General features: G+C 42.8%; 1 protein-coding gene across 4 annotated transcripts in view; it reads left to right on the top strand.

Annotated features, from left to right (window-relative positions):
* The window catches only part of GLI1 (GLI family zinc finger 1), a 145,176-nt gene that overhangs the window by 117,729 nt on the left and 10,603 nt on the right, over positions 1–16,844 (top strand). For 3 of the 4 annotated variants that reach the window (XM_042455201.1, XM_042455199.1, XM_042455200.1), the window contains 7 exons: positions 4,384–4,565; positions 8,995–9,093; positions 10,635–10,830; positions 12,498–12,663; positions 13,388–13,495; positions 14,122–14,262; positions 16,243–16,392. In XM_042455201.1, the coding sequence (XP_042311135.1) occupies positions 4,469–4,565; positions 8,995–9,093; positions 10,635–10,830; positions 12,498–12,663; positions 13,388–13,495; positions 14,122–14,262; positions 16,243–16,392 (957 nt within the window). In that variant the 5' untranslated portion in view covers positions 4,384–4,468. The remainder of the gene's footprint in view (positions 1–4,383; positions 4,566–8,994; positions 9,094–10,634; positions 10,831–12,497; positions 12,664–13,387; positions 13,496–14,121; positions 14,263–16,242; positions 16,393–16,844) is intronic. The other variant, XM_042455202.1, reaches the window with a different exon arrangement.

Raw genomic sequence — 16,844 nt, 5'->3', positions numbered from 1 at the left:
GGGGGGGGGGGGAAATGTAGGACAAAATTTAGCCCCAAATGTAGGACATATTTTTAAAATGGAGGACACACGGGAAAAAAATAATGATTTTAAAAAAGTATTGATATAAACTCATGTTTCTTAGGCATGCTCAAAATGGAGGACATTTGGCATTATTCCTCGACAGATGGCAGAAATGTACTTCCCTTTCTGGCCACCCCCCTCCCCCAATTCCAAAACACACACAGCAGCACAAGTCCAGGCATCCTCAGCATTTGAGCCAAGGTAGACAGGCAGCCCCTTGAGCCGGCAAACTATATGTTCCAAGCCTTCTTAGCAATTGCCCCCTTCCTCCTTCTCCTTGCTCCCTGCAACCCCCTCTTTTCCCCCAGGTACAGTGTATCTCCACTTACTATAAGGGGGATTTGTGGGTCAGTCTTTTTGTTTTTGCATGGGGGCAAAGCCCTGAGAAGCCCTGGATCCTTGAGAAGAAGAGGAGGGGGGCTTAGGAGGGGTAAATAGATAGAGGTTTAGATAGAAGGGATTAAATAAGGGCGTTAGAGAAAGAGGGGCTAGCGAAGGGAGGCTAGGCAGGGTTGCCATTAGTCAGAAAGGAGTTGGGCACACGACAGCAACCACAACAGCAGCAGCAGCAGCAGCCAAGGAAAAAAAGGAAAGGGAAGAGGGGAAGAAAAGAAAAAAGGGGAAGACAAAGAAGAAGAGGAGGGGGAAGAGAAAGAAGAGAAGGAGGGGAAGAAAACAAAGAGGAGGAGGAGGAGGAGGACGAAAAGGAAGAAGAAGAGAAGAAAAAATAGGGGAAGAAAAAGGAAAGGAAGAAAAATGGCTTGCCGGCAAGGCTCTTTTCTGCCCTCGGCCGGCGCAAGGGACCAAAGAGGAGACACTCCTCCTCTTGAGGCTGGCTGGCCAATGGGGAGAGTGGAGCTGAAACAGCCCTGCCTCCTGCTAGCAGTCTCAGGCTCCTGCAGCAGGGGAGGGCTGTCCAGCCATTGCCCAGCCACCCTGAAGGGCAGGAGAGCGAGTCAGGCAGCGAAAAGGCTGCAGCAGCAGCCGCAGCAGCAATGGCGGTGGCGGCTGCAGAACAGCCATGGTTGTTGCGGCGGCAACCAGCTCAACCCGGGGCTAAGAGCCAAACCGTGCCGTGACCGTGCCAAGGGGGGTTATGGCAACCCTAGGCCTCAGTAATGGCATCTGGTATCTCCATTGCCCATTGCATCTAAACTGCAGAATTAATGCAGTTTGACACTGATTTAACTGCCATGGCTCAATGCTATAGTATTCTGGAATCTGTAGTTTTGTGAGATATTTTAGCCTTCTCTGTCAGAGAGCTCTGGTGCCACAACAAACTCCATGTTATGATAGCAATAATAATAATAATAATAATAATAATAATAATAATAATAATAATAATATCCTGCCTCTCCCTACAGATCAAGGCAGATTACAATAGCACAATTACATCAATAAAATACATAATACATACATAACCAACACCACATAATCCCCTTTCCCCCTACCTTAAAACAAAAACAGCAACACTTTAAAGTACAGATTAAAATTAGTTAAAAGAGACATAATTGAAGTGAGACATCTTGGGGCAGACAGGGGCTGTCTATGTACAGTATAGCTCAGAGTTTATGAAAGTTACTTTTTTGGACTATAACTCCCAGAGTCCCCCACCCAGCATGGTCAGAAATGGAAGCTGTATTCCAAAACCTTCCAAACTTTTCCAAGGTTTGGTATGATTGTCAGCAGCTTTGGAGCAGTGGCAGATGGGATATTTTGTTTTTTATACAAGCATAAACATCAGGATTGCCTGGTAAACCTGATTTAAACTAACTGACTTTAAAAAAGAAAAGAAAAGAACCTGTCTTTTCAAAGTGATATATATTTGGCTATTACTGTATTACTATTTTCCAACCTGCTTACAGTAATGAGTGTTTGGATTTAAACTTCTTAACTTTCACAGTTTATTGGCAGTTGTTCATTGTTAGACCAGTATCCAGTGTCAGTTGCTTCTTTCACTCACATTTACTTGATAGTGCAAGAACTGCCATTCGGAAACAAACCCTTCAATTAACGTAAGTTCAACCCAAACAACTTGCTTTAAAAGAGCACTATTATTATTATTATTATTATTATTATTATTATTATTAAATGTTTTTTGTCGCTGAGCCACCTTAGGTCCCTTCTGGGATGCAGATGGCATACAAATAAATAAACACATTGTTTATGCCAGTGGTTACAACTTCTGGACTGCAGATGTTTTGCTATTCTTTTTTTATTTATTTATTTAGTCCGATGTTGGTGTAGTCCTTCCCACATTAATGTAAATAAACAAACAACCAACCCCCCCCAAAAAAAACCCTCAACTCTGATCTAAACCGTTACCACCACCCCAATTTGTGTATATGTTTGTTGCTAACATCTTTTTACCCCAACCCTGCTAAAAGATGTCGCTAAGAAGATTGTGGGGGGAGGAGGATAGAAACAGGTTAAGTGTGCATTTGTTGTGGTCTTTGGCCTGGCCCAATAGCCTTAACCAAATTGTGGTCCTCCAGTTGTGTTAGTGTCCACCATTATCAGCCAGCAGGGCTCTTGGAAGGCAAGAGGCATAATGGAAAAGTAATGTGCTTGGGAACACCTTGATGAATCAAGCACCATTCAAAGTTGTGCTTTTGGCTCCCTCTACTGGTAACCAGGATATTTTGTTGGCTTTGTTGTGTGCCTTCAAGTTGTTTCCCACTTATAGCAACCCTAGGCAAACCTGTCACAGGGTTTTCTTGGCCACTTTCTTCAGAGGGGGCTTGCTGTTGCCATCCTATGAGGCTGAGAGAATGTGACTGTGACAGAGTCGTAGTCAAACCACTATGTCACAAAATTCCCAAATAAAGTATTCATGCTCAGTAAAATCTGTACTTTCCATGCAAGGGCCCTTTAGCACTGCTAAGCCGTTGCTTTTCTGCAGTCAGCTGGAAGTGGAATCAAAACCAGTGGTTCCACTTGAAGTTAATACAGCAAAATATTCCCCCTTAACAGTCCTGCCATACCAGTCCCCATGTGAAAGACCAAAGAAGGCAGGACGTATGAATGGCTGGTGTTAGTTACCACTATTCACTGAACTGGACAAACCACTACCTCCAGCTGCCTCAGTGTGGCAGAGATACTTCCAGTTATTCCTTTGGCATGCCATTTTTTTTCAGCTGCCTTGAAAGTGTCCCCTTATTCTGCCTTTGTCCTCATCTTACTCCAGTTACTGCAAACTGAGTTCTTTTTGGTTTCAAACAATTTAAGAAGTTGATACATCATATACAGTTCACTACATCAATATTTAATTTACATTGTCATAATATTACTTCACACCTTCAGTGTATCGATGTTTAATATCTTTCTTATACTGGCTTTCATTTCCTTTATTTCTTTTCCTTTTGGAAAGTTTATGCACAGTACATACTTTTATACGCAATATTTGTAATAATTTTGTGCATGAAACAAAGTTTGGATGCACAGAACCATTAGAAAGTAAAGGTGTCACTATCTCAGCCACCCATTTGGAATTCTCAGTAAGAGACACTCAACCTGTAGCGCTTTGACTCTTGCCCCCATCACTGACAAATATTTTGTACCACCAAAAATGGTGGTGTTACTATCTCTGTATCTATTTAATGGCATCTCATACCATTGCTAGAATTACTCATACAAAGTATTTTGTGAAAATAGGAAACTTCCTTATGCATACATTGATCCATTGGTCCATCTAGATCAATCTGGTCTACCTGGGGCTGTATGTGGCCCCCTAAGCTGCTTTTTGTGGCTTCTAGCACCCCATTACTCCGTGAATCCTCCTTTATGTGGCAAAAAAGGGCTGAGTTGCACCTTCTGGATGCATCTAGAAGTGACAATTCAACTTTCAAATAGATTACAAGGTTCTCTTTCAACATCAGCAAACCCTGATTTTCACCATTCGAAGTGAGCTTAAAGCTAATCGTATTCATTTTTTCCCAGGTTTGGTTGTTTTTAGTAGTTTGGGTAGTCAGTAAAAAAAGCCAGAGAAAAAGGGTCCCCAAGATATAGAATCAGTCCCACAGGCTCAATAGATTTATCCATCTTGGTTTATATTTACTACAGCCAATGTCTCTCCAGAGTTTCAGACTTGAGTCTTTCCCAGCTGTACCTAGAAAATGCCAAGGGTTAGACCTGGGACCTTCTGCATGTTAAATATGTGGTCTGATGTTTTGCTACAGTCTTTCCCTTTCAACAGTACAAAACAGTACAAAAAATCTGGACACTCTGCAGAATAAGGTGGGAACATTTGTAGAGCCACCACATTAATGTTGGTATATTCCTGGATGCTTGACCTATGTAATTGCATTCTGTCTCTTGCAGATCTGGATCTTATCACAGGAACAGTGCCACCCCCTGGCCCACCTTACCAAATGTGTCCCTGACTGCATGCAGCTGCTGATGAACCATGTTCAACCCAATGAACCCACCAGTGAGCAATTATGTGGAACATTGCTACCTTCGACCCCTCCATGGACAAGGGCAGCCCAGCACCATGGTGGAAGGTCGGTCCCACAGCAATAACAGGAGCATAGAGGCTACAAGTGGCATTATCTGTTGCTCACATGCACACACACACACACACACATCTAATTTATCTCTTTGCCTGTCTGTCTTGTAATTCACAAGAGTAGCTTCCCAGTAGGGATAGATTAAGATACACTGAGCCCCTAAGCAATGACAAATATAAAATATCCTGTAACATTATAAGTAATACATTGTTAGTCTAACAATTGTGCAATGGTTGAAAATTAGTAAAACAAATAAAATTGAGAAACTCTTCATTTTAGAGACCCTAAACTCTAGCTTCCTTAGCCTGTGTATAAATCCTGCATTGCCTCCCAGAACAATTTCCTTGTTGATTTGCCTGCCACTGGTCTCTTGCATGTGTGCATGAGGTCCCTCTCATTTTTAGGGGGACTTGTAAAGAAGCTGTTTTAGAGGACATGCTCTGCTTAGGTAGAGCCAGACTAGTCAGGCTTTCAGAAATCCCAGAGGTGCAAGCTGGATTCAGAAAAGGAAGAGATACTAGGGATCACACTGCAAACATACAATGGATAATGGAGCACACCAGGGAATTCCAGAAGAAAATCTGGATGTGATTTATTGACTACAACAAAACCTTTGATTGCATAGATCATGAAAAGCTATGGCTTGCTCTTAGAGGAATGGGAGTGCCACAACATCTGATCAACCGGATGCATAAACTGTACTCAGGACATGAGGCTGTTAGAACATAATAATAATAATAATAATAATAATAATAATAATAATAATATTCTACTTTTTCGAAGAGGAATCAAAGCTGTTTGGAAGGGAGCTTTTCCCTGCCCTAGGGCTGTTTTTTTTTTTTTTTTTTTTAATTCTGAAGATGGTTTGTATCTTTCTTGTGGGTGCATGAGTGGTCCTGTTTGGCTATATAAACTGTGATAATTTCCCCAAAAGAGTAAAATTACTGGTTACCTTTTGAAGAAACAGAATGGTTCCCAGTAAGCAAAGGGATCATGGAGAGATGCAGACTATCACCCTATTTATTCAACTTGTATGCAGAAAATATCATACACACATCAGGCTTAGACTCAGAAGCAGTAGGAGTAAAGATCAAGCAAGGAACATTAACAACCTAAGATATGCAGACAACACAATACTACTAGCAGAAACCAGCAAGGACCTGGAGCAGTTATTGAAAAAGGTTAAGAAGGAAAGCATCAAGGTAGGCTTAATTCTGAACATTAAGAAAACAAAAATAATGACCACAGAAGATCTGCAAGAATTCATCTTAGATAATGAGAAAATTGAAATAATTAAAGAATTCCCATATCTTAGATCAAATATTGACCAGAATGGAGTCTGCAGTCAACAGGAGAATACCAGGACTGAGAAGAGCAACTATGAAAGAACTGGACAAAATCCTAAAGTGCAAAGATATAACCATGAATACTAAAGTGGGGATCATCCAAGCCATTGTATTCCCCATCACCATGTATGGATGTGAGAGCTGACAGTGAGGAAGGCTGATAGGAAAAAATCAACTCATTTGAGATGTGGTGCTGGAGAAGAGAGCTGAGGATACCATGAACAGCCAAGAAGACAAACAAATAAGTTCTAAAACAGATCAAGCCTAAACTCTCTGTGGAAGCCAAGTTGGTCAAAATGAGGCTGTCATACTTTGGCTACATCATGAGAAGGTATGATTCATTAGAAAAGACAATGATGCTGGGAAAGGTAGAGGAGAAAGGGTAGAACAGTAGAAAGAGAAGAAGATTACATGCCTCATGGTTAAACTCGATCATGGAATCTTTGGGACTGAGCCTGCAGGACTTGAGCAGAGAGGTTGAGGAAAAGGCGTCTTAGAGATTTCTCATCCACAGGGTGTCCATGTGGAGTTAACAACAACAAAACTATGATGTTATATGAGAGCATTTTGGGAAACCACAAGATGTCTGCTTGAAGTGGCTTTAAGACAGGATTAATAAAATACACAGAAGATCTCAGTTATTGATATTCTGTTCTTTCAGCTCAAAGGGTAACCAGTAATTCTACTCTTTGGGGGAATTTATTTATTTATTTATTTATTTATATACAGTTTATATAGCCAAACAGGAGCACTCATGTACCCACAAGAAACAAGTACTAGTACTGTACATTTGTAAGAACCCCAAGATTTTCACAAAGACAAGCCATCTTCAGAATATAATAATAATAATAATAATAATAATAATAATAATAATAATAATAATTTGTATTCCGCTTTTTCACAAGGAATCAAAGCAGATTCCAACTGTATAATTAAAGCATCAGACAATTAAAAATTACAATTAAAAAACCCCATAACTCCAACCCTCCCCCAGTAATAAAAACAGTGATGAACCCATAAAAATAGATTAAACATTAAAATTTAAAACTGTCCAATAGGAAAAAACAAAAATTTGGGGCAGATTAGCACAAGAAATGAGGGGTGATGGGGGGATGGTATCAATCGTTTTTTATATCGGAACAATAGAGATATCATTAGAGGGGGGAGGCAAGTCTAATGGATCTAACCTAGTCTGGAAAGGCCTGCCGGAAGAGATCCATCTTAATAGTCTTTTTAAAGGCTTCCAAGGTGGTAATATGGCAGATCTCATCCAGCAGGTCGTTCCTGAGCCTAGGAGCTGCTAATGAAAAAGTCCTCTGGGTCACTGCTGAAAATCTGGTCTTCTTAGGTTGCAGCAGATTCTTCCCAGAGGACCGAAGTGTGCGGCGAGGATTATATTATATTATATTAGCTTACTTGCTAATTAGCTTACTTGCTGTTCACCGCTATGATCTTTGGAATAGCGGTATATAAATAAAACAAATTATTATTATTATTATTATTATATAGAAGTAGGTGCTCCCGCAAGTAGTCAGGACCCAAGCCATGTAGGGCTTTGAAGGTTAGAACCAACACCTTGTACCTTGCCCAGAAACTGATAGGCAGCCAGTGGAGAGATTTTAGAACCAGTGTAATATGGGCAGTTCTGGATGTGCCTGTGGCCAGCCTGGCTGCCATATTTTGTACCAATTGAAGCTTCCGAACTTGGCACAAGGGTAGCCCCATGTAGAGCGCGTTGCAGAAGTTGAGTCAAGAGTTAACCAGTGCATGTACAACTGTTTCAAGGTCTCCTTGCTCCAGAAAGAGGCGCAGCTGGCATATCAGCCGAAGCTGAAAGCAAGTGCTCCTGACTGTCGAATCAAGCTGAGCTGTCAGCTGAAGAGACGAGTCAAGGAGTACCCCCAAACTGCAGACAGAGTCCTTCAGGGGTAGTGTTACCCCATCCAGAACTGGCTGGCATAACTCCATTTCCAGATTAGGGGTACTTATTACAAGTACCTCTGTCTTACCTGGATTTAATTTGAGTTTGTTTTCCCTCATACAGTCCATTACTGCATTAAGACAGGCATTCAGAGGAGAGATGCCATCCTTAGTCACTGCATCAATCTGAGACATAGAGAAATATATTTGGGTGTCATCAGCATACTGATAACACCCCGCCCCATGTCTCCAGATGATCTCACCCAGCGGCTTCATGTAAATGTTGAACAGCATTGGGGACAGAATCGTGCCTTGAGGGACGCCCGACTTGAGCTCCCTCTTGGCCAAACAACTGTCCCCAAGCGACACCATCTGGAATCTGCCCGAGAGGTAGGACCGGAACCACTGCAAAGCAGTGCCTCCAATACCCAACTCTCCCAAGCATTCCAGATGGATACCGTGGTCAATGGTATCGAAGGCCGCTGAGAGGTTCAAGAGCACCAACAGGGTCACACTTCCCCTGTCAGTGCCTAGACGTAGATCATCAACTAAGGCAACCATGACAGTCTCAACTCCATAACCATCCTAAATCTGGTTTAAAAAACAGTCCTAGGGCAGGAGGGAAGAGCTCCCTTCCAAACAACCTAGTGAACATTGGCAAGGATTGCTGATGGGGCTTTGGGCAAAGATTTGGGGAAAGTCAGTGGTGATGGGAAATGTATTGAAACTGATTGTATTCATGAACAAGCAGCATGCCACAGTACTGTAACATTTTGTGGGTGGATTACTTGGCCATAACAGGTAAATGGAACTGCCATTTTCAGAAGAAATATAACTGATGCTGGGGACAAACGATAGGGGACTAAAACAGGGAGTCCATAATTTCATGCTCTGCTTTTGAACCTTCACCTGCCTTTGCCTACTGCTGAATTTTGGTCTCCCCTCTTAACCTGCCGGGATCTTCTTATGTTTGTATGATTTGTCAGTTTGTATATTTCTGTATGCCTGCTGGCCCAATCTCATCTATCTTTTCTTCCCCATCCATGTTGCAGGGCCATCTGAACCTTGGACTAGACTAGAGCAACATAGTATCCTCATGACACAATGTCACATTACTAATAGCTTGATTTCGCACTTTCTCTGTCTTTCCTCATCAGGAATCAATGAACTGCCATACTACCATCAAACCAACTCAGTGGGGAGTCATCATACCTATGGCATGGGGCCTGGAGTTGAACATCCTTCTCATACGGACGGTGAGCATTTAGAGGATAAATAGGCCAGAGTAGGGGTTAATGTGAGATGAACTGAAGTGGTGGATAGGGAGCATGTGGAGGAGGAAAAATGAAATCAGTTCACTTCACAGGCCTGAAAAGAAAGGAGGCAGGCAGAGGCAGAAGCTTTGAATATGGATGGAATCATCAGCTGTTATCCTTAGCTGAATCTGCACTGCAGAATTAATGCAGTTTGACACCACATTTAATTGACATGGCTCAATGCTGTGGAAATCTATGATTTATAAATTGTTGTGGCACCAGATTCCAAAATTTCATAGCAATGAGCCATGGCGCTTAAAGCAGTGTCAAACAACATTGAGCTGTACATACAGCCCCAAAGGGACAGCATGGAGCCATCCCTTCTTCAGCTGGATCGGGCCGTGGCAAACTCATGTTGTGGCCCTGATTTGCGCCCTCGAAAGGGTTCCATAGCCGCATTGCCGCGGCTTGGTGGCGCTCCTTCTGCACTACGTTGTATGGACGCAGTGCCGGAGGAGTGCCGTGATGCTGTCCACCATGTGAAGCAGCATGCAGCATCAGGGCACCCTGCGTCTGGACTTGGACGTGCATCATGTGGATGCCCCCAGGCCAGCCTTTCTGAACAAATTGTCTCTAAACAAATTCTGCCAAGAAAACCTCATAATAGGTTCATCTTCGGGTCTCCATAAAGGAGATTGCTTGAAAGCACACAACAGCAACAACAGCAGCCTCTTTTTATAATGCTTACATTTATGCTAGGGCTTTTTTTACACATCTCTGTTTTCATATCATCATTACTGTTTGTTACCATAAACCACTGTTTGAACTGCACAGTACTATTGGTATCATGCTGCTCTGTCACTGTGCATAATGCCATCCACCCTGCATCTACAAGCCTATTCTTTCATGGAGGCATACTTGAAAGTGGGAATGAGGGCAGGGAGGATATTTGTTTTAGTTAGAATTTTAACTTTTTTGTAAATGTATATTATTTCCACTGCTCCCTTGGGATTCCTTTTTCTCCCTTAGCTAAGCGGTAGTGGCATAAACCCAAGACCAACCTCAGCCTTTCTATAACATTTTCTCCCACTCAGAAACTTGCAGCTGGGAAAGCATACTATTTCAGATAGGCACATTACTATATGCCACTATTGATCTTACAAGCAACCACCTGCCTAGTCTACCCGCCCAATTCTACCTTGACTTTGGGTCCCAAACTAATACAAAAAGGTTCCTCCTCAGGACATCCTTGGCTCAGCCAAGGAAGGTAGGGAGGCTCATAGGAAGAAATGTATTTCCTAAGGTATCGTGTCCTGACCCAGCTATTGGGTTCTCACTCTTTTTGAGGAAGCCTCAGTGGCTGGGCATATGCTTTGTGGGCACAGGATCCCAAGTCCAGTCCCTGGACATTTCTCCCTGGCCCACCTACTCCACATTCTGATATGCGGGGAGTTACTTCTAGTCAGTAGTGACAGTACAGAGATAGAAAGACCAGTGGTCTAAAACAACTCCCTATGGTTGTTTTTCCTGTTTCCTGCCAGGTACTCGCTTTTCTACACCCCGAAGCACAGCCAAGTTGACAAAGAAAAGGGCACTATCCATCTCCCCACTCTCAGATGCCAGCATTGACCTGCAGACTGTCATCCGCACCTCTCCCAATTCCCTGGTGGCTTACATAAACTCTCGCTGCGCCTCAGCAGGGGGCTCCTACGGACATCTCTCCATAGGTACTGTAAGGTAAGTGTCTATCATCTCCTTGCCAGGGACTTTCCAACATCTTGGAATCATAGAATCATAGCTGGAAGGGGCCTCATTGAATCTAACCCCCAGAATCAGAACATTCAGCAGTGTCTTCAGTTGAAGTCTAGTGAAAATAACACCAGCTTCCCCATATGTCATGGAGATCTAGTTAATAGGATTGTATGATTTATTTTCCCACTCTCTTGGAGTTTTAAGGGCAGAACTATATATTACCTCACTGAACACTGCCTTCCAGCCCTGGAAGGAATGCCCCTGAACACAAGCATCTCCAGGATGCAAGCATTCATTAAGAAAGGTTTCTCACTCCTTCTGCCAGGATGTAACACCCTTCCCTGGCTGTTTTGCCCTTCTTTTCCCCACAGCCTTACTCTAGCCAGTCTGCTATAAAAACAGCAGGATACAGGTTAAGAATCCTTTCCCCAACTGACTCTGAAATTTTATCTGAAAATGTTCCTTGCTATTATATGGAGTTGGGAAGATATCTTTTCAACTGCATCTTTCCACTATGACCTAGTAACATGGCAACATCTCCATCCTGTTAGATTCTCTACTCAATCTTTATTTACTTGGCCTTTATTTCATTGGTGTCCATCCCCAAACTAGAACTGTTAATGCAGGGGTTGTGAACTTTTCATTCCTTTGATGTTTTACCTGCTTTATCTATCTATCGGTCAGCTTTCATCCTATCAGGACCCCCAAGTCAATGTACAATGTATAAAACCATTTAAAATATTAAGTATACAAATAAAGATGTCCCAGTTTCTTTAAATAACTTTAAAAACCCAGATAGTTGAAGCAGCTGGAGCCGCCACCCCTGGTTTTAAAGGCAGACAACTATAACTCCTGTAATCCCTTGCCACGGCCCATGTTAACTGGGATTCTGAAACTGAAGTCCAAAATATCTGGAGGGCCAAAATATCCCACCTCTGTTTTAATGAGTCAGAATAACTTCCATTGAAAGTGGGAAAGTTTTACTGTAGGACTGACCAGGTCATCTTAGGCCCGAAACACACGGGGCAAAAAAATTGGCTTCCAGCCATTTTGGAGATTCCCAACCCCTGCATATACAACTCTAGTTTGGGGATGGACATCAATAGAATAAAAAGTATAATAAGAGGCTAAAACTTAGTTAAAATAGAACAAATAGGGCAACAATTGAGTGGTGAAAACAATACAAACAGATACTTTTGTGTGATTTCTGTTGTGTTTAGGATAATCCAGGTAAATACTGTAAACTATAAACAAATGCACTTTGAACAAGATAAAAACAGTTCTACTTTGATGCTAGAGATACAAAATTAATTTCATGGCGTATTACTTCTAGACCTTTCACAGAGAGTGAGCTTGAGGATTCATAAGCCCCAGACATCTTGTATGAAAGGCATTACCCATCCATCTCAAGTATAAGGACTAAAAACTTGCCTTGACTTTTTGTGTTTGGGGAAATAAGGAAAGGAAAGCGGACATTCTCAGGAAATGTCATGCTGTGCTCAGTACTCCATTCTGTACTGTTGCTGTACGTTGTGGAATTCCCAGCAAACAAGCATAACATTGATACAATGCAAATATTCGTTATGCAAGTGGCGCAGTGTGCAAATGCTCATTATGTGCATACTTCATTCTTCTTCCATCATCCCCTGCAGCCCTTCCCTTGGGTTCCAGAGCCCCATGGGCCACCAGAAATCTCAGGGAATGTCATTTGGCCACAACCCACCAATGGTCCCCTGCAGCTCTCATGAACACATGCCCAGTCGACCAGGGATGATGCACCCTATGCCACCTCCCCGTGGGATGCTGAAGCACTGCCAGGTAAGTGGTTACGGACTGCACCATCCTGCTTTTCTCAATATGTGACTCTTGAAATATGTTGGGGGAAAACCCTTAAAAAACAGCATGCCAAGAAAACAAACAAATAACCCCACAACCATCTCTTTCCAAATAGCAATAGCAATAGCAGCTTTATTTATATACCAGTTCATACTGCACTGAGAAATCTCTAAGACAGCGGTTCTCAACCCTTTGGGGGTCAAACAACCCTTTCACAGGGGTCCCCTAAGACCATCGGAAAACACATATTTCCGATGGTCTTAGGAATCGAGATCATCTGTTGGGGGTCACCATAACATGAGAAACTGTATTAAAGGGTCGCAGCATTAGGAGGGTTGAGAACCACTGCTCTAAGGTGTTTACAATTGTAGGCTAATTGCCCCCATCAAGCTGGGTACTCATTTTAGAGACCTTGCCAGGATACAGGGCTGAGTTGACTCTGAGCCCATGGCTGGGACTGAACTCACAACCTTGTGGTTTGTGAGTGAGCGACTGCAGTATTGGCATTTAACCACTTCACCACCAGCAACCTGAGGGTGCCTTAGTACTCTGGGTAGGCCCTTAAGGTTATCTGTTCCATTAGTTGGGGGAGAATGATGGTGGGTTGGGAGGGTAGAGCCAAGAGGGAAAGGGGCTTCATGTGGGTATGGGGCTTTAGTTGGAGAGGGCCCCATCACCTGGAGCTCTCTCCGTCTCTTTCCCACAGCTGAAATCAGAGCCCAGCCTGGGCAGCCCTCTGGATGCCTTGAGCACCAAGTGCCTGGAGGAGTGCTCGGAGGGTGACATTTCCAGCCCAGCCTCAACGGGGACACAGGTAACGCCAGGCCAATGTGCTCACACACATACACCTTTTCCCCCAATCTGTAGCCTTGTATCAAGGACTGGACTGGTTCATTCAGAGCAGAAGAGCCTTTGTTGTGAATGTACATGAAACTTCCTCACATCAAGTCAGTTTGAACCCTCTGTGGCAGCCTCCCTCCAGAATCAGAGATAGAAGTCCTTACTTTGTCACCTTGCCACCTGAGATGGCTGGAAATGCTGCATATAAACTTTGCACTCAACCAGATCAATGGCTTCATACTCTGTCCAAGGGCCAAAGTGGAGAGTAGCTGCACAGCCTGTATGGGGGTGTAAAGGAGACTCAGGGACATCACCAAGCCCCTTGACCTGATTGGTCTGTTGCAGAAGAGGGCAGCTGTAGCTCTCCCAGGGTTGTAGAACACCAGCTCCCATCAGCATAGCCCATGGTGAGGGATGATGGGAATCTCAGACTGTTGGGACAAAACTCTAATCTGTGGCACGCTCACTGTGTGGAAAGATACCTACAGTTACCTCCCCTCTTCCAGTAAGTGAACTATACTGGGAGTCTCTGAGCTAGAACATTGATCCTTTTCTCCGAAGAACATTCTGAACATGCTTCATATCTTATCTCCATCCCAGGATCCCTTACTCGGCATGCTGGATGCTCGGGATGAATTGGAGAAGGAAGATGGGAAGGTGGAGACTGAAGTGGTGTATGAGACCAATTGCCACTGGGAAGGGTGCTCCAAAGAGTTTGACACCCAAGAACAGCTGGTGCATGTGAGTGGACTACTTTAGTGCGTTTCAAACTGAGTGGAACATGTTTTACCTAATCCCATGGCCTGATAAACTATCCCAAATATGTCTCAGGGAGATGCTTGCTTTTCCTTTATAATACTTTGCCAAGATAAGGGTGGGTAAGAATCAGAACCTTGTGAAACAATGAGGAATTGTGTTGGTAGCTCCCTGTATTCAAAAAAACTGTTAAGTACTGCAGGACTTGCTTTCACAGAAGCAAGATCAAAGTATCTTCTGGATCTGCTGTAATGTGGTAACATAGAACTATCTACTACATATCTAAATCTGGGATGGGCAATTTACGGGGCCCCAGAGGTGGCTGGACTGCCACTTGCATTACCCCAACCATTAGCAATGCTGGCTAGTGTTGATGTGAGCCAACATCACCTGGAGCATTGCAAGTTGCCCCCTGTATCCTTCCTTGCTATCTCACAGGCTGAGTCCAGGGGATGGGCTGCTTGTGTACAAGGCTTTATAACAATCAAAACTATGCTCCAAAGCATCCTAAGAGCTTTACTGTGGTGAGAGCACTAAAAAGGTACCTCCATAGAATGTAGGAACTTAGAAAATAATTACTTAAATTTGAATCCCACTTTTCTTTGGTGGCTTCCATGGATTCATCCTGTTTTTCATAACATTTCTGTGGGATAAGTGTAACTGCAAAATATTTTGACTTATCTGAGTAATTTCATGGCTGAACAGGAATTTCAGTCCCGGAAAATCCAATATTAGCTAATACTACACACTGCCTCCTCTATTATTTAAATGCAATGGCTTAGTTAATAATTTAATATCCAAACCATTGTTTATACAGTTATCATATTTTTCCTCTAGGCAACAGATAGCAATTGAGTTAACAAAAACAGAAACAAAAATCAATTAAATACTAGAAATGCAAAGAAGATTCAGTTTTTATCATCCTCAAGTGTATATTGAAATGTCCCACTGAAAAAAAGGGTCAGCTGCCATGAGATTTTTCAAACCGTAGTCCTTCTTTATATTTTTGTACAGAAAACTCTTTTCAGCAGCAAAAAATAATACACTGCATTTTGTGAAATAATTTTGTCTTTTATGCAAAATCCATGAGTTTTGCTCAAAAGAATGTTTTGCAAGGAAAGTCCAAGACTTAAAAATAATAGACAAAAAATGTAAAATTAACTTTCATATCTTGCCCTGCAGGGCTGTTCAGCTACTATAGGGCACACAAGGAGGAGTTTTCAGCTGCTCCCACCAGCAAGCAAGGCTGCAACAATCAGAAGCAGGTCTCTTGTTGCAGTTCCTTCTCACAGCCTTGCTCACTGGTAGGGCCAGCAGAAAACATACTCCTCCTTGTGCCCTGATTGACAGCAGAACTTGATCCAGCTACTGGCTCTTTCACTTGATCTGGCTGATACCTAGCAAGGTGGGCTTGGGTGGTCAGGCCAGGAAATATTATGCAATTACTTATTTACATATATGTAACTAAGTGGCCAATGTAAAATATGAGCATAAAATAGTAACAATAGTGTCAGCATTTTTTGAAAAACGTGTACAGCATTTTCACATGTGCAAGCGGGTTGCTTACTCAAGTGTGCTTGTGCAACGCCTCTCACCACTGTGACAGCTATCCAAGCACTTCAGAAACCTTCTCTGGGGACAAGGAATTAGCTGAGTTTGGGCTCTTTTTGGAGCGTCTGAGAAAAGTCTAGGCAGCTCCAAGAGCTGCAAAGAGAAGGGCCAAAATGCTGCCCCTAGCAAAATATTAAATATGCTTGGAATATCATGTTTTATAAGTTTAAACAATCTTAATCAGTTTTCAGGCCTCATTTAACCATTCACTTTCTAGTCCTTACTTCAATGGACTGAAGATGTATGACAGTTCACCCTCTCATCTCTGTGAATGTCCATCAAGAATGAATCCCAAAAATGACTATTTCCATTGACTTCCAGTTTCTGTGATGTTTCTCTCCCCTGACCCTGCAGCATATTAATAATGAACACATTCATGGGGAGAAGAAAGAATTTGTGTGCCACTGGAGAGACTGTTCACGGGAACAACGACCCTTCAAGGCTCAGTACATGCTGGTTGTCCATATGAGGCGCCACACAGGGGAAAAGCCCCACAAGTGTACAGTAAGTCGGACACAGAAACAAGGAGCTAGCTGGGTTTGGGGTCTGGCTGGAGTGTCTGATAGGTTGACTAAGTTCAACTGTGCGGGAAGAGACATAGTACAACACTTTCCTGCCTTGGGTTTTTCATTTGAAGACAGAGATTCTCAACGCTTAGTTTGCTAGATGTTTTGGACTCTGTCTCACCAAATCACTTGTCATACTGGCTGTGGCTTCTGGGAAATATAGTCCAAAACATTTGAAGAACCAAAGGATGGGAACCACTTGTCTAAGCTTTCACTCTGGGCATGCTCATATAATCTTTTCAGCACATGGTTACAATGAGAAATGCCTATCAAGGCAGCTCTGTGTGTGTGTGTGTGTGTGTGTGTGTGTGTGCGCGCTGTCCATGACCTGAGAGCTGCTATGAGTAAGATTTTCAAGTTTTTTCTTCAATGACATCATGTCCTCTGTGT

This window comes from Sceloporus undulatus, chromosome 2, assembly GCF_019175285.1.
Source record: "Sceloporus undulatus isolate JIND9_A2432 ecotype Alabama chromosome 2, SceUnd_v1.1, whole genome shotgun sequence".
NCBI lineage: Eukaryota > Metazoa > Chordata > Lepidosauria > Squamata > Phrynosomatidae > Sceloporus > Sceloporus undulatus.
Note: the sequence above shows the minus strand (reverse complement) of the source record. Positions and strands in the feature narration are given on the sequence as shown.